The 23,665-nt window shown below is 47.0% G+C and overlaps 2 protein-coding genes across 2 annotated transcripts in view; one reads left to right on the forward strand and one right to left on the reverse strand.

The window, feature by feature from the left end:
* The window catches only part of ASXL2 (ASXL transcriptional regulator 2), a 555,729-nt gene that overhangs the window by 273,479 nt on the left and 258,585 nt on the right, over positions 1–23,665 (forward strand). The gene's annotated exons all lie outside the window — the stretch shown is intronic.
* LOC129468005 (cytochrome b-c1 complex subunit 6, mitochondrial-like) lies at positions 15,666–16,026 on the reverse strand. The gene has a single exon (XM_055252973.2). The coding sequence runs from the start codon at positions 15,949–15,951 to the stop codon at positions 15,694–15,696; it is 258 nt and encodes an 85-aa protein (XP_055108948.1). The 5' UTR covers positions 15,952–16,026; the 3' UTR covers positions 15,666–15,693.

A 23,665-nucleotide genomic window follows, 5' to 3' on the forward strand; every position in this document is an offset into this window, starting at 1 on the left:
CTCCTGCCTCAGCCTCCCAAGTAGCTGGGATTATAGGCATGCACCACCACACCCAGCTAATTTTGTATTTTTTGTAGAGACGGGGTTTCTTCATGTTGGTCAGGCTGGTCTCAAACTCCCGACCTCACGTGATCCACCTGGCTAGGCCTCCCAAAGTGCTGGGATTACAGGCATGAGCCACCTCACCCGGCCTACATCTCATTTTATTTTATTTTATTTTTATTCATTTATTTATTTATTTATTTTGAGACGGAATCTTGCTCTGTCACCCAGGCTGGAGTGCATTTGCGAGTTCTTAGCTCACTGCAAGCTCCACTTCCCGGTTCACGCCATTCTCTTGCCTCAGCCTCCCGAGTAGGTGGGACTACAGGTGCCCCCATCACGTCCGGCTAATTTTTTGTATTTTTAGTGGAGATGGGGTTTCACCGTGTTAGCCAGGATGGTCTCGATCTCCTGACCTCGTGATCTGCCTGCCTTGGCCTCCCAAAGTGCTGGGATTACAGGTGTGAGCCACCGCACCCAGCCATTTATATTTTCTTGAGACGGAGTTGTGCTCTTGTTGCCCAGGCTGGAGGGCAATGGCACAATCTCAGCTCACTGCAACCTCCACCTCCTGGATTCAAGCAATTCTCCTGCCTCAGCCTCCCAAGTAGCTGTGATTACAGGCATGTGCCACCACACCTGGCTAATTTTGTATTTTTAGTAGAGATGGTGTTTCACCATGTTGGTCAGGCTGGTCTCGAACTCCTGACTTCAGGTGATCCACCCACCTTGGCCTCCCAAAGTGCTGGGATTACAAGCATGAGCCACTGCGCCCATCCCCATTTTATTAATATACCATATTATTCATCTATTCTAAGGTTGATGGGTATTTGAGTTGTTTCTAGTTTGGGGCTATTATAAATAGCGCTGCTGTGAACACTTTTGCACTTTTTTTGGAGCCTATGTATGTATGCATATTTCTAGGAGTACATGTGTATGTATTTCTAGGAACTGCTAGATCATACATGACTAGGTATCTCTTCTACTTTAGTAGATACCGCTAGTTTCCCAAAGAAGCTATTCCAATTTACACTCCCACTAGCAATGTATGAGAGTTCCAGTTGCTCCACATCTTCACCAACACTTAGTATTGTGTCTTTTTCATTTTAGCCATTCTAATGGACTTTAATTACATTACCTTTTAGAACACCCCACAGGCATAATAAAACTACCAAGCTTAATGAGCTGGCAATGTGCCAGTTTGAGACTCCTGTATGTCAGTTCTTCCATATGCATTCTGTTATGTTTGTGTTCACCAGGATTATATTTGGGCAGAATTTGAGAACTAAGTGTTAGACGTTGCACCATATAAAGAAATGGGGGGAGGAAACGCAAACAAGGGCATTTGTGACAGAGGAAGCAATATGTGGAAAGGAAGGAAGTCATAAAAGGGCTTGGCTCAGGGCTGCCTGGTACAATTGTGCATGATTCTTGGAGTTATTATTCACTCCTTTGTCTACGGGAATAGCACCTCCTGGAATTGTGCAGTGCACAACCTATGAAGCTGCGCACAGCAGCCATGCCTGTCATGGTCAGGGATAAAAAGAACTTTGGTGTGTCTGGAAGGCAGGATGGGTAGGGTAGAGGAGCAGGAGAAGCCAGACTCAGAGATGGGGCAATATAACTGACTCAGCCTTTGTCAGATGTCAGAGGCTTCCTTTGAAACTCCACCCCACCATCAGCCCTCCCCTGCTAGCAGGATTGTACAAGCTTCCTCCTCTTGGATACCTCACCCATCTGAACCAACAGAGCTACCACTGAATTGGGGCTGAGGTGAACCCGTGCCAGGAAGGGGAAATGCTGAGCAAGCCCTGGCTTGTCTTGCTTCATGACTCTGATTTCAACAAATTAAGGAACCAACACCCTGGCCTTCCCCTATCTTGGGCTTCCTCTTTGCCTACAGCTTCAGTGCACTATTCTGCCTGGGAAAACCAGATAAACTGGGATGGGAAGCGGTGCCCTACCCACTCAACACCCTAGGTTTTTGTTACTGAGTCACCGGGGTGGTTTCTGAGGGCACAAGAAAGTAGCAGGAGAATCCTGGGGCTCCCAGGCATCACCCTCATGGCCTGCCAGAGTTAAGGGAACCCCTCTGAAAGAGATCTTTGGGTTGACACTCTTTTGCCTCCAAGTCCTCATTACATTTTATTCCTATATTTGGTGTTTTTTGTTTTGTTTTGTTTTGTTTTTTGAGACTGAGTCTCACTTTGTCACCCAGGCTGGAGTGCAGTGGCACGATCTCGGCTCACTGCAAACCTCCCCCTCCCGGGTTCAAACGATTCTCTTGTCTCAGCCTCCTGAGTAGCTGGGATTACAGGCATGAACCACCTTTCCCTGCTAAGTTTTGTATTTTTATTGGAGATGAGGTTTTGCCACGTTGACTAGGCTGGTCTTGAACTCCTAACCTTAGGTGATCTGCGCACCTCGGCCTCTTAAAGTGCTGGGATTACACGCATGAGCCACCGTGCCCAGCCAGATTACTTTTGGTTACTTTGTTTTAGAGACAGGGTCTTGCTGTGTTGCCCTGCTGGTCTAAAACCCCTGGGCTCAAGCAATCCTCTCACCTTGGCCTCCTGAGTAGCTGGGACTGTAGGTATGCACACTGCACCCAGCTCAGAAGATCATTTTTAAAACAACCAACAAAGATGTACTGCAGACTTAAAATGTGTTCAATAGTGGGTTAGGACCTTATAAGGAGTAGAGAACAATAGGCACAAGTTCTTCTCTCAAAGAAGCTAATAACTAGAGAAAATTAAAATTAGCATGAACTCCCTGAGCAGACGCCAGCTGGGAGCAGTGAAGAGTGTTAAACATGGCAGGAGGAGAGGAGGAGCTATCTTGAGACTCAACATTGCTTCCAGTTCATCTGTAAGTGTTGATGATCCATGAGAGAATTGTCAAATAAACTGTAATACTCTTTAAAAAAAAAAAAAAAAAAAAGGGCTGGGCGCAGCGGCTCACGCCTGTAATCCCAGCACTTTGGGAGGCCTAGGTAGGCTGATTGCCTGAGGTTGGGAGTTCGAGACCAGTCTGGCCAACATGGCGAAAACCCATCTCTACTAAAAATGCAAAAAAATTTGCTGGACATGGTAGTGTGCGCCTGTAATCCCAGCTATTCGGGAGGCTGAGGCAGGAGAATTGCTTGAACCAGGTAGGTGGAGGTTGCAGTGAGCTGAGATTGCACCTCTGCACTCCAGCCTGGGCGACAGAGCAAGACTCTGTCACCAAAAAAAAAAAAAAAAAAAAAAAAAAGAAATAGAGATGAGGTCTCACTGTGCTGTCCAGGCTGCTCCTAAACTCCTAGGCTCAAATGATCTTCCTGCCTTGACCTCCCAAAGTACTGGGATTACAGGTGTGAGCCACCATGCCCGGCCCAACTGTAATATTCCTAAAAAACAACCTAGACAATGAAAGACCGTATCTAATTATTATTATTATTGAGATGGGGTCTCACTCTGTCACCCAGGCTGGTGTGCAGTGGCACAATCTCAGCTCACTGCAACATTTGCCTCCCGAGTTCAAGCTACTGTCCTGCCTCAGCCTCTTGAGTAGCTGGGATTACAGGCACGCACCACCATGCCCAGCTAATTTTTGTATTTTTAGTAGAGATGGGGTTTTACCATGTTGGCCAGGCTGGTCTCAAGCTCCTGACCTCAAGTGATCCACCCGCCTCACCTTCCCAAAGTGCTGGGATTACAGGCGTGAGCCACCATGCCCAGTCCATATCTAATTAAATGCTAAAACTATGTGGCCCATCTAAATGCTGAGAAGGTGTCCAGGTACCCAAGAGGCTCTAGGTGCTGGAAAAAGTCCAATTCCCACTGGGCTGGTGGCTGAAGGAAGGGTAGGCTTGGCTAGACAAAGGGCATCTGACAGGTAAACAGTTGGAGGCGAGTCAAAGACATTATCTTCTTCAAAATCACTTCCATTTTTGTTGAACTTTAAAGTTTTCAATGAAACTTCACATCTCTAATTTTTTTTTTATCTTCTCAGCAGGCTTGAACATTTGGCAGAACAGAGATTCCCACTCACAAGGAAAGTGAGAACTGAGAGTATCTGTTGATGCTGTTTGTTCAACATCCCTTTTCCCTTTTTCTGCAATTAGAACCCTGGTTTTCCTTGGAAAAGCCTCTCTCTTCACTCTCACACCAACCAGGGTCTGACTCCATCCAAACTCCAGGGTAGGCATAACCAGGCCTGGCTTACCACTGGCCGGGGCTCCAGAAATGGGTATGTGACTCAAGTAGGCCAATGAGACTCACAGTCAGAACCTTTGCTGAGGCTGGGCGTGGTGGCTCACAGCTGTAATCCCAGCACTTTGGGAGGCCGAGGCTGGCGGATCACCTGCGGTCAGGAGTTCGAGACCAGCCTGGCTAACATGGTGAACCTCTGTCTCTACTAAAAATACAAAAATTAGCCAGGCATGGTAGTATGCGCCTGTAGTCTCAGCTACTTGGGAGGCTGAGGCAGGAGAATTGCTTGAACCTGGGAGGCAGAGGTTGCAGTGAGCTGAGATCACACCATTGTACTCCAGCCTGGGAGACAAGAATGAAACTCTATCTCAAAAAAAAACACAAAACAAACAAACAAAAAAAGAACCTGGCCGGGCGCGATGGCTCATGCCTGTAATTCCAGCACTTTGGGAGGCCGAGGCAGGCAGATCAGGGGATCAGGAGATTGAGACCATCCTGGCTAATATGGTGAAACCACGTCTCTACTAAAAATACAAAAAATTAGCTGGGCCTGGTGGAGGGCGCCTGCAGTCCCAGCTACTTAGGAGGCTGAGGCAGGAGAATGGCATGAATCCGGGCTTGCAGTGAGCTGAGATAGCACCACTGCACTCCAACCTGGGCAACAGAGTGACAGAGCAAGACTCCATCTCAAAAAAAAAAGAAAGGAACCTTTGCTGAAACAGTGGGGGATGATAATAAAGCCAACCCAGAGGAAAACAGCCAAGAGACCATTTCCTGGTGACATCGTTCGGGTCCTTAGATCCAGCTGTGCCTGAAGCTTTTTCCTAAAATTTGTCTGAGATAAGCCATTACATCTCCTCCTTTATGTCAGCCGGTTTGAATTTGGTTTCTGTTACTTGCTACCAAAAGAGTACTGACTAATTCAGAAAGCTTAAACGATCTATTTGAATTCAGACAGCTAATAAATGACAAAGAGGGTCCTGGAACACAGATTTTATGTTTCTGATCCTGTGCTCTTAGATGAAGTGTAATGGCCAGAGTGAAGGTGGGGTGGAAGAGGCAGTGAGGAGAACGCCAAGGCCAGTGTGATGGGGCCGGACTGAAAAACAGGCTGGGGAAGCTAGAATAGGAAACAGGGAGTCACCAAAGGTGCTTGAACACTTTGTGGTTTTTTTTTTTTTTTAAGAGATGGGGTTTTGCCATGTTGCCCAGGCAAGTCTCAGACTCCTGAGCTTAAGGGACCTGCCTGCCTTGGCCTCCCAAAGTGCTGGGATTACAGGTGTGAGTCACCATGCCTGGCCATGCTTGAACAATTTAAATGAGACATTTAAAGAAGATAATGAGTACTTCTGTTTCTTTTTTCTTTCTTTTTTTTTTTTTTTTTTTTGAGACGGGGTCTCACTCTGTCACCCAGGCTGGAGTGCAGTGGCACAATCTCAGCTCATTGCAACCTCTGCCTCCTGGGTTCAAGTGATTCTTCTTCACTGCAGGTGCTGCCACTACGCTTGGCTGATTTTTGTATTTTTAGTAGAGATGGGGTTTCACCGTATTGGCCAGGCTGGTCTCAAATTCCTGGCCTCGTGATCCACCCGCCTCGGCCTCCCAAAGTTCTGGGATTACAGGCGTGAGCCACTGTGCCCAGCACTTTTTTTTTTTTTTTTTTTTTTGAGACGGAGTCTTGCTCTGTCACTCACTGCCTCCCAGGTTCAAGCGATTCTTCTGCCTCAGCCTCCTGAATAGCTGAGCCTACAGGCGCGTGCCACCATGCCCAGCTAATTTTTTGTATTTTTTTAGTAGAGACGGGGTTTCACCATGTTGGTCAGGCTGGTCTTGAACTCCTGACCTTGTGATCTACCTGCCTTGGCCTCCCAAAGTGCTGGGATTACAGGAGTGAGACACCGCGCCCAGCCTTGTATTCTGTTTCTTAATATGGGGGATGGTTTTAGCTCCCCACATACATTCATTCTAAATTATGCTGATGTGTTTTGTATGTACTTCTGAATACATACATGATGTAATTCATTATTTATTTATTTTTTTTGAGACAGAGTTTCACTCTGTCACGCAGGCTGGAACACAATGATGTGATCCTGGCTCACTGGAACCTCCATATCCCTGGCTCAAGCAATCCTCCCACCTCAGTCTCCTGAGTAGATGGGACTACAGGTGTAACCACACCCAGTTAACTTTTGTATATGTATATATTTTGTGGTAGAGATGAGGTTTCGCCATGTTGCCTAGGCTGGTTCACCTCAGCCTCCCAAAGTCCTGGCATTACAGGCATGAGCCACTGCGCCCAGCCATTCACATTATTATTATTATTAATTTTATTTAATTAATTAATTTATTTATTGAGACGGAGTCTCGCTCTGTTGCCAGGCTGGAGTGCAGTGGCGCAATCTCAGCTCACTGCAACCTCCGCCTCCTGGGTTCAAGTGATTCTCCTGCCTCAGCCTCCCGAGTAGCTGGGACTACAGGTGTCCACCACCAAGCCCGGCTAATTTTTGTATTTGTAGTACAGACGAGGTTTTACCATGTTGGCCAGGATGGTCTCAATCTCCTGACCTCGTGATCCACCCACCTCAGCCTCCCAAAGTGCTGGGATTACAGGCGCGAGCCACCGCACCCAGCCATTTATATTTTTTCGAGACGGAGTTGTGCTCTTGTTGCCGAGGCTGGAGTGCAATGGCACGATTTCAGCTCACTGCAACCTCCGCCTGCCAGGTTCAAGCGATTCTCCTGCTTCAGCCTCCCGAGTAGCTGGGATTACAGGCACGCACCGCCATGCGTGGCTAATTTTTGCAACTTTAGTAGAGACAGGGTTTCACCATGTTAGCCAGGCTGGTCTCGAACTCCTGACCTCAGGCAATCTGCACACTTCGGCCTTCCAAATCGCTGGGATTACAGGGGTGAGCCATCGCACTGGCCTATTATTATTTTTTTACTGTTATACATAGGCAGGGTTGGTTGGTTGTCGTTCATAATTTTTAAAAATGAAAAAGAAAATAAATGATATAGTGGTGGTGATATGCTGAATGGGATGGAGAAGAGAGACCCTGGAGTCAGACGTGGAAAGGAAGCTGGTGCTGAGATGAGAGCTTGGGCTGAGGAAGGTATGGAGTGGGACAGTGGGAACTGTCGGGGAGGGGGATGGGAAGGTAAGAGGCGCCTCACAGAGAACGGGAACAAGGATGTGAGGAAAATGTAACTCCAAATCCTGGTGATGGTGACAAACAGGGTAATTGGGAGTGAGAGGCCCGTCTAGGGTAGGGGTGTTAAGGTGGGTGGTGGCTACATTTTGAATTTGTTCACATCAAATCAAGTCCAAGCTGTGGGTCTGGCATCAACTGGTTGGAAGCAGCAGAAGCCTACTCATGCTAGCTCAAGATGGGGAACTGGAAAGCCCAAACTGGAAGCTCCTCCCTCTGTAACTTCAGGGCACATGGTCTTCGCTCTGTTCTTCTCTGCATCTGTTTCTTCTGCTTCCTTGTGGGGAGGGCAGACCTGGCAGAAGCTGGAGTACCCTGAGAATCCTGTGGGGCGGGAAGCTGCTAAGCAGGGCATGTCAGCTGGACAGGGCATCCAAAGAGTCTCTAGGCCATGAACTGGGTGAAGGAGGACCCCGGTCACTCCCCGCCTGGGGTCAGCAAGGCGTAGGATCTGTGTTCAAGGACAGCAAAAGAAGAGACTGATTTTCATCTGGGAAGGGGAAACAACAAGGTCAAGTTCAGAGAATGAGCAATGCCGGGTGAGGATGATAGAAGGCCTTACTGGCCAACGGCATTCTCTTTGGGGTTCCTCCTTTCAGGCTCAAACAGGCTGTGCCATCCTCTCCGCTGCCCTGGCCCCTCCAGACTCCTTTTCCTCACTCCAAACTCCTTAAAAGCTGCCCCTGCCCCCTAGCTCACCTCCTATACACTCCTCCATCGTCAACACCAGGCCCACCCTGCCGACAGGCCTTAGAAACAGGTTAGCAGTGTCTCCAAGGATTTTCTTGTTGCTATAGCCAGACAACAGATACTCTTCAGTTCTAATCTTGTTTCATTCATTCATTGTTCATTCATTCATTAACATCAACAAATATTTGTTAGGTCTCGACTACTTATTGTATCTCCAATACTGGGGATACAATATTGAACAAGTTTGATGAGTTAAAGATTCTCTGTAAAGGCAGCATCTACTTCTCCCACCTAAGGCGCCACACACATGCACACGCATGCAAGCATATATGTTCACTTTTTCTGTTATCCTCCCCAAAGCCTCTGACTTGGGGCCCAGCTGCCAGGCATGCGATCTGTGTGGGACACATACAAATGGGAAGGAAGTTGGGCTGGGAGCCAAAGGAAACTGGGGAGGAAAGGGGGCAGACAGCCCAGAAGGGGCATCCCAGGACGTGCTTATTTGCTAGTGGCCCGAGGAGTGCATAACTCTGAATGGCAAGCACCCAGTGGAGAAGGGCACCCTGCCAAGGTCTCAGGTTCTGGGCCACTTCAGGCAGTTCTTGAGGCAAGGCCTTTCCCAAAGGGTGAGAGAGGCCCCCAGGGGCCTGGTACCAGCCTTTCCAGGGGCAAGCAGCCCCAGGAACGTGCCTGTCACCTCATCCTCCTTTTCTGAGTCCTTGGCTTTGATGCTGGAGCATGCCACTCCCAGGACTACCCCTGGAGAGGGGAGTCTCTGAGCAGGGCCCCAGATTCTGGGCAAAACACTGGCCTCCTACAGTGTAAGGAGCCAACCATTCAGGGCTCCAGCTGGCTGAACGCCCACGGGTTCTGGCAATAGAAGGTCCCAGAGTCTTGCTTTCTTTCTTTCCTAGGGAATTATATAACATAAGTGAACAATAAAGAGGAAAAGGAGAAAGAATAGGGGGAAAGGAGAAGAGAAGAAAGAGTGGGAAAGGAAGAAAGAGGTGAAGGAGAGTAGTTTTTTAAAAACATAACCCTGATCATATCATTTCTCTGCTTAAAACCTTTTGATAATTTCCTGTTGCTCCTTAGATCAGCCCCTCTCCCCCTCCTTCCCTGCCGGTCCGGCCTTACTGGGGTTCCAGGGCCTAGTAGGATATGTTCACACAGGTCTTGTGGGAAATTGCCCCATGGGGTTGCAGCAGCTGAAACAGAGGTAGCACCATAATGGCCCATCATAAGGAGCATGGGGGAACTACAAAAAGAGAGTGGGGGGCTGGTCGTGGTGGCTCACACCTGTAATCCCAGCATGTGGGGAGGCCGAGGCGGGCAGATGACTTGAGCTTAGGAGTTGGAGACCAGCCTGGCCAACATGGTGAAACCCCGTCTCTACTAAAAATACAAAAATTAGCGAGACGTGGTGGTGCATGCCTGTAATCCCAGTTACTCGGGAGGCAGAGGTGGGAGGATCATTTGAACCTGGGAGGGGGAGGTTGCAGTGAGCAGAGATCGCACCTCTGCACTCCAGCCTGGGTGACAAGAGTGAGACTCAAAAAAAAAAAAAAGGGAGGGGCGTTCAGTCTCAGTTCCATGACCTCAGGACAATCATGTCTCCTCTCTAAGCCTCGTTTTCCTCCCCTGTTCAGTGGTCAAGCAGAACAATCCGGCCCTGCCTACCTTACTGAGTTATTATGAGGCTCAGGGGAGATAAAGAATCTAGAAACCCTTTGTAAATTATCAAATACCGAACAAATAAGGCATTGTTCCTACTACTGAGTAAATTACCTTGACGAGTGTTAGAGACCTGCCCCTTTCATCTCACAGAGCTTCTCTTTCTAATAACCCTTCATGTCATTATTGCATTTTAAGCTTTTCAAAGTACTTTTATTTGTATTGTGTCATTTGCTCCTGACACCATCGCTGTGTGGGTGGCTGGGCAGGGCTGCCCCTTGCTGGGCATATAAGGGCACAGGCTCAGAGGGGTGAAGTCACCACGAGTCCTGGCGTGAGAGGTCCAGCATCACGTGGCATATTGTGGCTGAGCCAAGCCTGAGCTCGGGTTTCCTGACTCCAACTGGGGACCTGCTCCCAGCTCTTGGGGCTGCTGTGCTCCCAGCGTTGACCAGCTGTTGTTCTGTTTAGATTCTAAACCTTCAGAGCCCACAGACAGGATCTCCTTTAGGGGGATTCACTTCTCCATAGCAGTGAGCATGGTCTTGGGGTGCAGCTAATTCAGAGGACACTTGAGCCTTTGCCAGTGAGACAGGCTCGGGTTGTTTGTTTGTTTGTTTGTTTGTTGAGACAGTCTCACTCTGTTGTCCAGGTTGGAGTGCACTGGCACAATCCTAGTTCACTATAACCTCCACCTCCCAGGTTCAAGCGATTCTCATGGCTCAGCTACCCGAGTAGCTGGGATTACAGGTGTGCACCACCACGCCCAGCTAATTTTTGTATTTTTAGTAGAGATGGGGTTTCATCGTGTTGACCAGGCTGGTCTGGAACTCTTGACCTCAAGTGATCCACCTGCCTTGGCCTCCCAAAGTGCTGAGATTACAGGCATGAGCCACCATGCCTGGCCCAGGTTTGGGTTTTAAAAATCGACTCAACCCAGGCTCGTGAGTTTGCCAGGCTCCTTTATCACTCCTTGTGATAGTGGTCAGCAAACAGCCAGGTCACAGGTGTTCATTTTGGACCATCTTGGAAGCCTTCCTCCAAGTGTGATTCTAACCAGACAGGCTGCAGAATGCCTAAGTACTCCATAAAATTGATGGCTCAATCTCACAGCTACTGAGGGTTATTGGTATCCAGGGATAGGGCTAGGCAGGGAAATCCATGGGTGTTCCCTGACCTGGAGTTGCTCACAGTTGGAGAAACAATACCACACATGAAGATAACAGCAAAGAAGGTGGTACGAGGGCCCTGGATGAAAGATACTACGAGCTCTCAGAAATGCAGAGATTGGGGCTGGGCATGGGGCTCACGCCTGTAATCCCGGCACTTTGGGAGGTGGAGGCAGGAGGATCACTTGAGCCCAGGAGCTTGCGATTGCAGTGAGCTATGATTGCATCACTGCATTCCAGCCTGGGTGACAAGATCGTCCAAAGTCAAAAAAGAAAGAAAGAAAAAGAAACAGAGAGGGCTGGGCGTGGTGGCTCACGCCTGTAATCCCAGCACTTTGGGAGGCAGAGGCGGGAGGATCATCTGAAGTCAGGAGTTTGAGACCGACCTGACCAACATGGAGAAACCCTGTTTCTATTAAAAATACAAAATTAGTCAGGTGTTGTGGCACATGCCTGTAATCCCAACCCAGGAGGCTGAGGCAGGAGAATCACGGGAGGCAGACGTTGCAGTGAGCTGAGATCGCGCCATTGCACTACAGCCTGGGCAATCAGAGCAAAACTCCATCTCAGAAAAAGAAAGAAAGAAAGAGAAAGAAAGAAAGAGAAAGAAAGAAAGAGAGAGAAGAAAGAAGGAAAGAGGGAAGGAAGAAGGAAAGAGGGAAGGAAGGAAGAGAGAAAGAAAAGAAAGAAGAAAGAAAAGAAAGAGAAAAAGAGAAGAAGAAAGAGAAAAAAAAAAGAAAGAGAGACAAAAAGAAAAAGAAAGAGGCCGGGCGCAGTGGCTCACGCCTGTAATCCCAGCACTTTGGGAGGCTGAGGTGGGCGGATCACGAGGTCAGGAGATCAAGACCATCCTGGCTAACACGGTGAAACCCCGTCTCTACTAAAAACACAAAAAATTAGCTGGGCGTGGTGGCGGGCGCCTGTAGTCCTGGCTACTGGGGAGGCTGAGGCAGGAGAATGGTGTGAGCTTGCAGTGAGCTGGGAGGTGGAGCTTGCAGTGAGCCAAGATCATGCCACTGCACTCCAGCCTGGGTGACAGAGTGAGACTCTGTCTCAAAAAAAAAAAAAAAAAAAGACAGAGAAAGGAAGAAAGAAAAATAAGGGAGGGAAGGAAGGAAGGAAGGAAAGAAGGAAGGAAGGGAGGGAGGGGGAAAGAGGAAAGAAAGAAAGAGAAAGAAAGAGAGAGAGAAAGAGGCCGGGCGCGGTGGCTCACGCTTGTAATCCCAGCACTTTGGGAGGCCGAGGCGGGCGGATCACGAGGTCAGGAGATCGAGACCACGGTGAAACCCCGTCTCTACTAAAAATACAAAAAAATTAGCCGGGGGTGGTGGCGGGCGCCTGTAGTCCCAGCTACTCGGAGAGGCTGAGGCAGGAGAATGGCGTGAACCCGGGAGGCGGAGCTTGCAGTGAGCCGAGATGGCGCCACTGCACTCCAGCCTGGGTGACAGAGCGAGACTCCGTCTCAAAAAAAAAAAAAAAAAAAAAAAAAGAGAGAGAAAGAAAAGCAAGGCAAAGAAAGAAGAAGAAAGAAAAGCACGGCAAAGAAAGAAGAAGAAAGAAAAGCACGGCAAAGAAAAAGACAGAAAAGCAAGGCAAAGAAAGAGGAAGAAAGAAAAGCAAGGCAAAGAAAGAAAGAGAGAGAAAGAGAAAGAAAGAAAGAAAGAGAGAGAGAGAGGAAGGAAGGAAGGAAGGAAGGAAGGAAGGAAGGAAGGAAGGAAGGAAGGAAGGAAGGAAGGAAGGAAGAGCGAGAGAACTCTCTGGGACTCAGAGGCCCGGAGGAAGCTTCCTGGCTGAGGATACCACCCCCGAGTGGTCTCCAAGTCAGCCTGAAACATTCTTGCTGTTTGTGAATCACACCGGGAAACCGCCCTTGCGACACTCCAGGAGGCAAGAACCTGGACCTTGGTCTGACTGCTGATTGATGGTGAGTCAGGGAAAAGGGCACTGGACAGGCAGCCAGGAGACGCGGGGCTTTGTGCCTTGTTCTGCACATGAGCCAAATGAGGACAGATTCAGGCACTTTTCCTATCAAGGTGAAATGCCTGGGAGACCAGAATTTGGCCCCAACCTGGTTGTCCTGACTTCCCACTGTAGCAGCCTCCTCTGAAATAGGTGATGATTTCAAGAGGGGATGCCAGGCTGGCACTGGCAGTCCCATTCTGATGTTTAAGAAAAAGCAAAGTTTGGCTGGGCGCAGTGGCTCATGCCTGTAATCCCAGCACTTTGGGAGGCTGAGGCAGTCGGATCACCTGAGGTCAGGAGTTTGAGACCAGCCTGGCCAACATGACAAAACCCCATCTCTACTAAAAATACAGAAATTAGCCAGACGTGGTGGCACACACCTGTAGTCCCAGCTACTTGGGGAGGCTGAGGCAGGAGAATCACTTGAACCCAAGAGGTGGAGGTTGCAGTGAGCCAAGAATGTGCCACTGCACTCCAGCCTGGGTGACAAAGTGGGACTCTGTCTCAAAAAAAAAAAAAAAAAAAAAAAGAAAGAAAAGAAAAGAAAGGAAGGAAAAGAAAAGAAAACAATATACAAGAATATCTTTGTGACCTTGGGGTACAGGAAGAGTTTTTAAGCAAGATCCAAAAAGTGCCAAGCCAAATAAAAGATTGATAAATGTTTCTACATTAAAATTAAGAAATCCTAGCTATAAAAGGGAACTATGAACAGAATGAAAAGTCAAGCCACAGAGATGATGGTTGGAATGCATATAAGCAACAGAAGGCTGAAATCCAAAATAAGCAGTAAGAAAGGCAGGCAACTCAGTCAAAAAATGAGCAATGACTTGAACAGGAAATTCACAGAAAATATGGAAATGGCAAAAAGCATATGAAAGGGTGCTCAACTTTATTTGTTATCAGGGAAACCTAAATTAAAAGCACAGTGAGATACCAAATATCTAAAACTAAGAATGACATTACTAACTATTGGTGCTGATGTGAAGCAACTGGACCTCTTGCACTGCTGGGAGTGCAAATTGTTATGCCCACTTTGGAAAACAGTTTGACATTATCATCTGAAGTTGAAAATAATGCGTTCTCTGTGGCCCAGCTATTCCGTTCCTAGGTATGTACTTGTTAATGGTCTGAATGTTTGTGTCTCCCTAAAATTCATATGTTGAAATCCTAACCCCCAAGGTAACAGTATTAAGAAGTAGGGCCTTTGGAAGGTGATTAGATCATGAAGTCATAGCCCTCGTGAATGGGATTAGCACCCTTGTAATAAAAGAGGCTGAAGGAGCTTCTTTGCTTGTTCTAGCATATAATGACAGAGTAAGAAGGTGCCATCTATGAAAGAAGCAGGACCTCGCCTGTCACCAAATCTGTTGGTGCCTTGATTTTGGACTTCCCAGCCTCCAGAACTGTGAGCAATAAATGTTTGCTGTTTATAAGTTGCCCAGACTATGGTATTTTGTTACAGCAACCAGAACCAACTAAGACAATACCGAACAGAAATGTGTTCAACTTACACAGCGGACATGGACAAGAATATTCATGGCAGCATAATTTATAATAACCCCAAAGTGGAAACAACCCAAATGTCCATCAGGAGCCAATCATGGGTAGCATATTCATAAAATAGGATATTATATAGTAATAATGAATGGACTATAGATAGATAAAACAAACACAGATAAATCTCTCAAATAAAAAGAAAAAAAAGAGAAAGAAAAGAAAAAAGTTAGGTACATGGCTGGGCGCTATGGCTCACACCTGTAATCCCAGCACTTTGGGAGGCCAAGATGGGTGGATCACTTGAGGCCAGGAGTTCGAGATCAGCCTGGCCAACATGGTAAAACCCCCTCTCTACTAAAAATAAAAAATAAATAAATAAAAAAGGAAAAATAAAAAGAAAAAAGCCGGGTACAAAAGAATACACATTATATAAATTTATATAAAGTTCAAAAGCAGGCAAACCAAAACCATATCTTTAGGTGACAAAAGAACAAAGAAAAGGTAAGAATTACCAGAAAAGTTAGGATAGTGGTTACCTTTAACGAGTAAGGGGGAATTCCTGACAACAGAAAATCCTGCAGGGGGCTTCTAGGATGGTGGCAATATCCTATTTTTGGCCTGGATAGTGGGCACATGGATATTGTCTTATAATAATTCTGAGCCAGGCGTGGTGGCTCATACCTGTAATCCCAGCACTTTGGGAGGCCGAGGTGGGAGGATCACGAGGTCAGGAGTTCAATACCAGCCTGACCAACAAGGTGAAACCCCGTTTCTACTAAAAATACAAAATTGGCTGAGTGTGGTGGCACACACCTGTAATCCCAGCCACTTGGGAGGCTGAGGCAGGAGAATCGCTTGAACTAGGGAGGCGGAGGTTGCAGTGAGCTGAGATTGAGCCATTGCATTCCAGCCTGGGCAACAAAAGTGAAACTCCATCTCAAATAATAATAATTTTTTAAGCCATGTGTTTATGTACCATGCACCTTTCTGAATGTGTTTTATTTGATTAAACTATGTGTAATTGCCAATATGCAGTCATTTTTTTTTTTTTTTTTTTGCAGATCGCAGATCACAGAACTTTATTAAGATGAAATCACTGCAAATTACACAGAAGCTACCAGACTAAGCCAAAATCCATGAGGTTCATGTGAACTTACAGTTACACAAATGAGAAACAAATGGCATATCCAAAACCATAAGGAAATATCCTGATGCCCAGGTGATGAAGGCTGGGGTGAATAAGTCCACACATTTATTTCAAGCTGTTAAAGAGTTTGTGGGGCACACGATGGTCCCTTGCATGCAAAAGTCAAAGAGCTCCTCCGTGCAATCCTCTTCTGTATGTGATTGAGAGGATACATGCTCATCACAGAGCTCCAGCCGCTCCCGGGCCTTTACACATCTCTCCAACTGCTGGCATTGCTCTCTCACTGTTGTTAGGGGATCCTGATGTAGAAACAGTAACTCTCCCTCTTCTTCTTCCTCCTCCTTAGGATCTCCGGACTCGGTCAGCATCTTTTGCTCGTCCTCCAGTCACCTGTCTGACTACGGTTCTGGATTCAACACGAGCAGCAACTGCGGCACCTAATCCACTTCAGGATCTAGAAGGACTTGTAACAGTCACTCAGCAGATATCCGGCGATCTGGCCCGAAGTCAATATGCCGTCATTATTAACCGACAAAATGAGAATTCATGTGATTCAACCCAGTATTTCACACACAAAAAATAATTTACTAAGGCTGGGCACGGTGGCTCACACCTGTAATCTCAGCACTTAGGGAGGCCAAGGCGGGTGGATCACCTGAAGTCAGGAGTTCGAGACCAGCCTGACCAATATGTAGGAACCCCATCTCTACTAAAAATACAAAATTAGCTGGGCATGGTGGCACATGCCTGTAATCCCAGCTAATAGGGAGGCTGAGACAGGCGAATCTCTTGAACCCGGAAGGCAGAGGTTGTGGTGAGCCGAGATCATGCCATTGCACTCTAGCCTGGACAACAACAGCGAAACTCTGTCTCAAAAAAAAAAAAAATTACATTAAGTTAAGCAACCATTAAAAATGATGGTTGTGGCTGGGCACAGTGGTTCACACCTGTAATCCCAATACTTTTAGAGGCCAAAGATGGCGAATTGCTTGAGTCCAAGAGTTTGAGACCAGCCTGAGCAACATCGTGAAACCCCATCTCTACAAAAAATAAAAAATAAAAAAATTAGCAGGGTGCAGTGGTGCTGTAGTCCCAGCTACTTGGGAGGCTGAGGTGGGAGGATTACCTGAGCCTAGGAGGTCGAGGCTGCAGTGACACGTGGTTGTACCACTGCACTCTAGTCTGGGTGACATAGTGTGAGCCTGTCTCAAAAAAAAAAAAAAAGAAAAGAAAAAAAGATGGTTGTGTAAACTATTAATAGCTTAATTCACCATTTATTCATTAAGCAAATATCTTCTGGGGGCTTATCATGAACCAAGCATATTTCTTTTTTTTTTTCCCAAGACGGAGTTTTGCTCTGTCGCCCAGGCTGGAGTGCAAAGGAGCCATCTTGACTCATGGCAACCTCCGCCTCCTGGGTTCAAGTGATTCTCCTGCCTCAGGCTCCCAAGCTGGGACTACAGGCACTCACCACCACACCCAGCTAATTTTTGTATTTTTAGTAGAGACAGGGTTTCACCATGTTGGCCAGGATGGTCTCAATCTCTTGTCCTCATGATCTGCCTGCCTCAGCCTTTGAAAGTGCTGGAATTACATGCATGAGCCACCGTGCCCGGCCTGAACCAGGCATATTTCTAGGCACTGGGAGAAATTATCTCATTGCACATTAATGGGAAGAAGAAAACATAAACAGATAAAGAAATATCTAGAATGTCATATTGTGGTAAGTGCTGTGAAGAAAAACAAAAGGGAGTAAGGGTATAGGGAGTAACAAAGAAGTATTTTAGGAAGCATGAACGAAAACGCTTCTCTGAGGAGATGACATTTGCAAATACAAGTGAATGACAGGAAGGAGGGAAGCCGAGTGAGACGCTGGGAGAGAGAGCTTGCAGGCAGAGGAAAGAGCAAGTGCGCAGGCCCTCAAGCTGGAAGGTGCTTGACAGGACTGAGGAACAAGGAGGCCAGTGTGGTTGGATGAGAGTAGGGAAGGGGGGAATACGAACACATGACACAGGAGAAGTGACCAGGAGCTTGATCGAGTACCGTGTATGTGCCCCAATGAGGACTTTGGATTTCATTCTTTTCTTTCTTTTTTCTTTTCTTTTCTTTTTTTTTTTTGAGACGGAGTCTCTGTCGCCCAGGCTGGAGTGCAGTGGCATGATCTTGGCTCATGATCATGCCTCCATCTTCCAGGTTCAAGTGATTCTTCTGCCTCAGCCTCCCAAGTAGCTGGGCTTGCAGGCGTGCACTACCATGCCCGGCTAATTTTTTGTATTTGTAATACAGACGGGGTTTTGCCATGTTGGCCAAGCTGGTCTTGAACTCCTGACCTCAGGTGATTCGCCCACCTCAGCCTCCAAAGTGCTGGGATTACAGGCGTGAGTCAGTGCACCCAGCCTGGATTTCTTTCTGAGAGTGATGAGACATCATTGGAGGATGGAGAGGAGGAGGTAGGATGATTTGATGTGTAGTTCCAAAGGAAGACTCTGGCTGTTCTGTCGCAGAGAGAGAGTAGGAGGATAAGGGTGGAACCAGGGGTTCCTGTTAAAATACTACTGCAGCATCCAGGTGAGAGATGTAAGGGACATGGACTAAGAGGGTAGTGGTGGTAGCATGGAGAGTTTTGGAATCACGATCAACAGATTTTCTAAGTAGAACCGGGATAGGATTTGTTGATGAATTGCATTTAAGGTAAGAGGAAGAGGAGTCAACAACGTGTACGATGCCTTAAAACAAAACTGAGACAATTCTATATATAGTTTGGTCAAAACTCTTTTAAAAATGTTCTTAAATTACTTTTGGAACAAGAAACTTACTTATAGCAAATTAGAAGAAATCGAGTTGGGGAGACAGAATATATTCATAGATGGATGGATAGCACCACTTAAAAAAGCAGATGGTAATTGCACATCGTACAAATTGCCACAGAATGTAAGGAAAGGAAGAGGCCCCTAGGTCTGGAGGAGGCAGGTCTTTACTGAGGAGGCAGGGTGTGTTGAAAGAGTAAGGTAGAGTTAGACCAGATAGGGGTGGATTGAGGGCTGAGCCTCAGGGCTTAGGACAGGGTGGTGGGAAAAACACTGGCTTTCGAATGGGAGGAATTAGTCTCAAGTTCCAGTGCAGCCACTTACCAGGTAAGTGAATGTGAAGATTAGATAAAGCATCTGTGACCCACCCATTAGGTTCTCAGTAAAGGGGAACAACTATGAACTGTTCCTTTTCTAATATCCAGTCTTAATTTTCAGATTTTTCTATGATTTCTTTATTTAGGTTGACAAATCCTGTTCACCAGAAATTACAGCAGAGATTGTAGACAGGAAGCTGTAGGGGAAAGAGGCGCAATGAGAAATCAAGCTTGGACACATTTGGTAAACTCCTATAGTTAGGTAATAACTCTTATAGTTAGGTAATTGCATAATGATTGATAGCCCAGAATTGGAGCTCATCCAGTAATTCTGTCACATAGTCATGTCTCCCTCTGCTGGCAAAACTTGGTTTGTTTGTTTTTGGTTTTGTTTTTGAGATGTCGCCCAGGCTGGAGTGCAGTGGCGCGATCTCGGCTCACTACAACCTCCACCTCCCAGGTTCAAGTGATTCTCCTGCCTCAGCCTCCTGAGTAGCTAGGATTACAGGCTCGCACCACTATGCCCAGCTAATTTTTGTATTTTTAGTAGAGACGGGGTTTCGCCATGTTGGCCGGGGTGGTCTTGAACTCCTGACTTCAGGTGATTTACCGCCCACCTCAGCCTCCCTAAGTGGTGGGATTACAGGCGTGAGACACCATGCCTGGCCTGTTTTTTGTTTTGTTTTTTTAGAGACAGGGTCTCCCTCTGTTGCCGAGGCTGGTCTCAAACTCCCAGGCTCAAGGGATCTTTTTGCCTCAGCCTCTCAAAGTACTAGGATTACAGGTGTGAGTCATTACACCTGGCCAGAACTTGATTTTTGTAGGGTAAATCCAAACCTGAATTACTTGTATTTGAACATTTGTAGACCCCAGGATTACCAAAGAGTGAACTCTGTCTTCTTTGGATAATCTTACTGTGGCTGTCACTGGGACCACACTGGAAGAAGGTGCTGGAACGGGAATCCCCTGTGGAAAAATAACTTTTTTTTTTTTTTGAGATGGAGTCTCCCTCTATCGCCCAGGCTGGAGTGCAGGGGCGCAATCTCGGCTCACTGCAACCTCTGCCTCCCAGGTTCAAGCGATTCTCCTGCCTCAGCCTCCCCAGTAGCTGGGACTACAGGCACCTACCACCACACCTGGCTAATTAAGGTATTTTTGGTAGAGACAGGGTTTCACCATATTGCCCAGGCTGGTCTTGAACTCCTGACCTCAAGCAATCTGCCCGCCTTGGCCTGCCAAAATGCAGGGAAATACAGGTGTGAGACACTGCGCCCTGCCAAGAACTTTCATTATCAAAGGAAATGCAGCAAAGGAGCTTCTTCCTCCCGCCAAGCCAGTGACGGGTCTGTATTCAATGAAGTTGTCATTCAAACCAGGACTGGGAAGCAACTGATCTGTACCTTACCATCATAGGAAGCTCATCCCGTGGCACAAGGGAAACACTAGGAGGGCTGCAGGTTTGGAGTCTGTAGACTGTGCCACTTGGCTGCGTTTCCTTTCTTAGTCACTTAATCAGTCTGAAGCTTAGGGTCCTCCTTATGAGGATATTAATGTTTTCTCCTTTCATGGGATTTATGTGAAGATCAAGTGAGTAACAAATGTGATAATACTTTATTAACTGTTAATCACTCTACAGATCTAAGGGTTTATTACTGTCATTTCTTTGTCTCACCTTTCCATTTTCTTGCCTCGAAGGTTTTTTTTCTTTTCTTTTCTTTGAGACAGAGTTTCGCTCTTGTTGCCCAGGCTGGAGTGCAATGGCACGATCTCAGCTCACTGCAACCTCCACCTCCCGAGTTGAAGCAATTCTCCTGCCTCAGCCTCCCGAGTAGCTGGGATTACAGGCACCCGGCTAATTTTTGTATTTTTTAGTAGAGACAGGGTTTCTCCGTGTTGGCCATGCTGGTCTTGAACTCCTGACCTCGCTATCCGCCCACCTCGGCCTCCCAAAGTGCTGGGATTACAGGTGTGAGCCACCGTGCCCGGCCTTTTTAAATTTTATTTATTTATTTATTCATTTTTTCTTGCCTCGAAGGTCTTTAAACATTCATTCATGGCCGGGTGCGGTGGCTCATGACTGTAATCCCAGCACTTTGGGAGGCCGAGGCGGGTGGATCACCTAAGGTCAGGAGTTCGAGACCAGCCTGACCAACAAGGAGAAACCCTGTCTCTACTAAAAACACACACAAAAAATTAGCTGGATGTGGTGGCGCATCCCTGTAATCCCAGCTACTCTGGAGGCTGAGGCAGGGGAATTACTTGAACCTGGGAGGTGGAGGTTGCAGTGAGCCGAGATCGCGCCATTGCACTCCAGCCTGGGCAACAAGAGCAAAACTCTGTCTCAAAAAAAAAAAAAATTCATTCATTTGCTTAATGGCCAATATTAACTATATTAACTATGTAACAATATTATATAATAACTATATTAACAATATTAACTATATATATATATATTTTTTGAGATAGGGTCTCACTCTGTTGCCCAGGCTGGAGTGCAATGATGCGATCTTGGCTCACTGCAACCTCTGCCTCCGGGGCTCAAGCCATCCTCCCACCTCAGCTTCCTGAGTAGCTGGGACTACAGGTGCATGCCACCACATCTGACTAATTTTTGTATTTTTTGTAGAGGTGAGGTTTTGACATGTTGGCCAGGCTGGTCTCGAACTCCCAAGCTCAAGCAATCCACTGGCCTGGCCTCCCAAAGTGCTGAGGTTACAGGCATGAGCCACCGCCCTCGGGCAAATACTAACTACCTTAATTGCAGCCAGAACTGTGTTAGGTGTGGGAAAAGGAGACACAAAGACAAAAACTATGGCTCTTGTCTTCAACACTTTATGGTGAGAGAGACAGACTCAGTCAGCCACAGTACAAGTCAAACTGTGATGAGTACTAGGGGTCTAGCTAAACAGAGAGCTATAGCATCATGAAGAGAGGAAATATTGTTTTTACTTTTTTACAAATTAATTAATTTTTTTAAAAAATGGGGGTTTCAGTATGTTGCCCAGACTGGTCTTGAACTTCAGTGCTTAAGTGATCCACTGGCCTCAACCTCCCAAATGCTGGGATTACAGGCATGAGCCATCGCACCTGGCCAAAAGGAAAAATAATTATGGTAGAGTCAGGGGAGTCAAATAAGTCTTCCAGAAGAGGTGATGCTCATATGGGACTTTATTTAGTTGAAAAAATATTTATTGAGCACATACTATGTGCCGGAAGCTGCACTAGTCATTGTCATCACAAAAATGAATAAAGCAGACATGTTATGACCTCACAGACCAAGGAAGGTGGACAAATTATGATTTAATTACACTTGTACTAATTTCTATGAAGGAAAGTACAGGGAAGGAAGAGAAACTATTACGGAGGGACATACCTAGGTTGGTAAGTCAAGAAAAGTATCCTTAGGGAGGGACATTCAAGCTGAAATCCGAAGGATGAAGAGGAGGTATCTAGGCAAAGATGGTGAGGATAAATATTCTAGAAGCAGAGACACAATGTGTAAAGGCCCTGTGACAGGAAGTTGGAAGGGAGCTGAAGAAGGTCATTGTAACTAGAGCACGAGGGGCAAGATGGAGAGTGGCATGTGATGTGACGGGAGATGTGCACAGGTACCATGTTGTGCAGGGCGTTACTGACTGCGTTAATGATGTGGAGTTTACCTTAAGACCAGCAAGAACTGGCCGGGCACGGCGGCTCACGCCTGTAATCCCAGCACTTTGGGAGGCCAGGGTGGCTGGATCACCAGGTCAGGAGATCGAGACCATCCTGGCCAACATGGTGAAACCTCATCTCTACTAAAAATGCAAAAATTAGCTGAGTGTGGTGGTGCGCACCTGTAGTCCCGGCTGCTCAGGAGGCTGAGACAGGAGAATTGCTTGAACCCGGGAGGCAGAGGTTATAGGGAGCCGAGATCATGCCACTGCACTCCAGCCTGGCCACAGAGAGAGACTCCATCTCAAAAAAAAAAAAAAAAAAAAAAAAAAAAAAAAAAAAAAAAATCAGTGAGAAGCATTGGAAGCTTTTTTTCTTTTCTTTTTTTGACAGAGTCTTGCTGTGTCACCCAGGCTGGAGTGCAGTGGCACGATCTTGGCTCACTGCAACCTCTGCCTCCTGGGTTCAAGCGATTCTCCTGCCTCAGCCTCCCGAGTAGCCGAGACTACAGGCGCACGCCACCACGCCTGGTTCATTTTTGTGTTTTTAGTAGAGACAGGGTTTCACCATGTTGGCCAGGATGGTCTCGATCTTCTGACCTCATGATCCGCCAGCCTCTGCCTCCCAAAGTGCTGGGATTACAGGCGTGAGCCACCGCACCCAGCCCGGAAGGTTTTTAAGCATGGGGTGACATGATCAGATAAGTGTTTTTACTTTTACTTTTTTTTTTTTTTTTTGAGACAGAATTTCGCTTTGTCTCCCAGGCTAGAGTGCAATGGTGTGATCTTGGCTCACTGCAACCTCTGCCTCCCAGGTTCAAGCAATTCTCCTGCCTCAGCCTCCCAAGTAGCTGGGATTACAGACCTGCACCACCACGCCTGGCTAATTTTTTGTATTTTTAGTAGAGATGGCGTTTCACCGTGTTGGCCATGCTGGTCTTAAACTCCTGACCTCAGGTGATCCACCTGCCTTAGCCTCCCAAAGTGCTGAGATTACAGGCATGAACCATAGTGCCCGGCTGATTTTTACACTTATTTATTTATTTATTTTAGAGACAGGGCATTGCTCTGTCACCCAGGCTGGAGTGCAGTGGTGTGATCATGGTTCACTGCACCCCTGAATTCCTGGGCTCTAGGGGTCCTCCCACCTCTGCCTCCCAAGTAGCTAAGACTACAGGCATGCACCACCACATCCAGCTATTTTAAAAAAATTTTTTTTAGAGATAGGGTCTTACTATGTTGCCCAGGTTGGTCTTGAGCTCTTGGCCTCAAGCCATCTTCCCGCCTTGGCCTCCCAAAGTGCTGGGA

This window comes from Symphalangus syndactylus, chromosome 18, assembly GCF_028878055.3.
Source record: "Symphalangus syndactylus isolate Jambi chromosome 18, NHGRI_mSymSyn1-v2.1_pri, whole genome shotgun sequence".
NCBI classification, from domain to species: Eukaryota; Metazoa; Chordata; class Mammalia; order Primates; family Hylobatidae; genus Symphalangus; species Symphalangus syndactylus.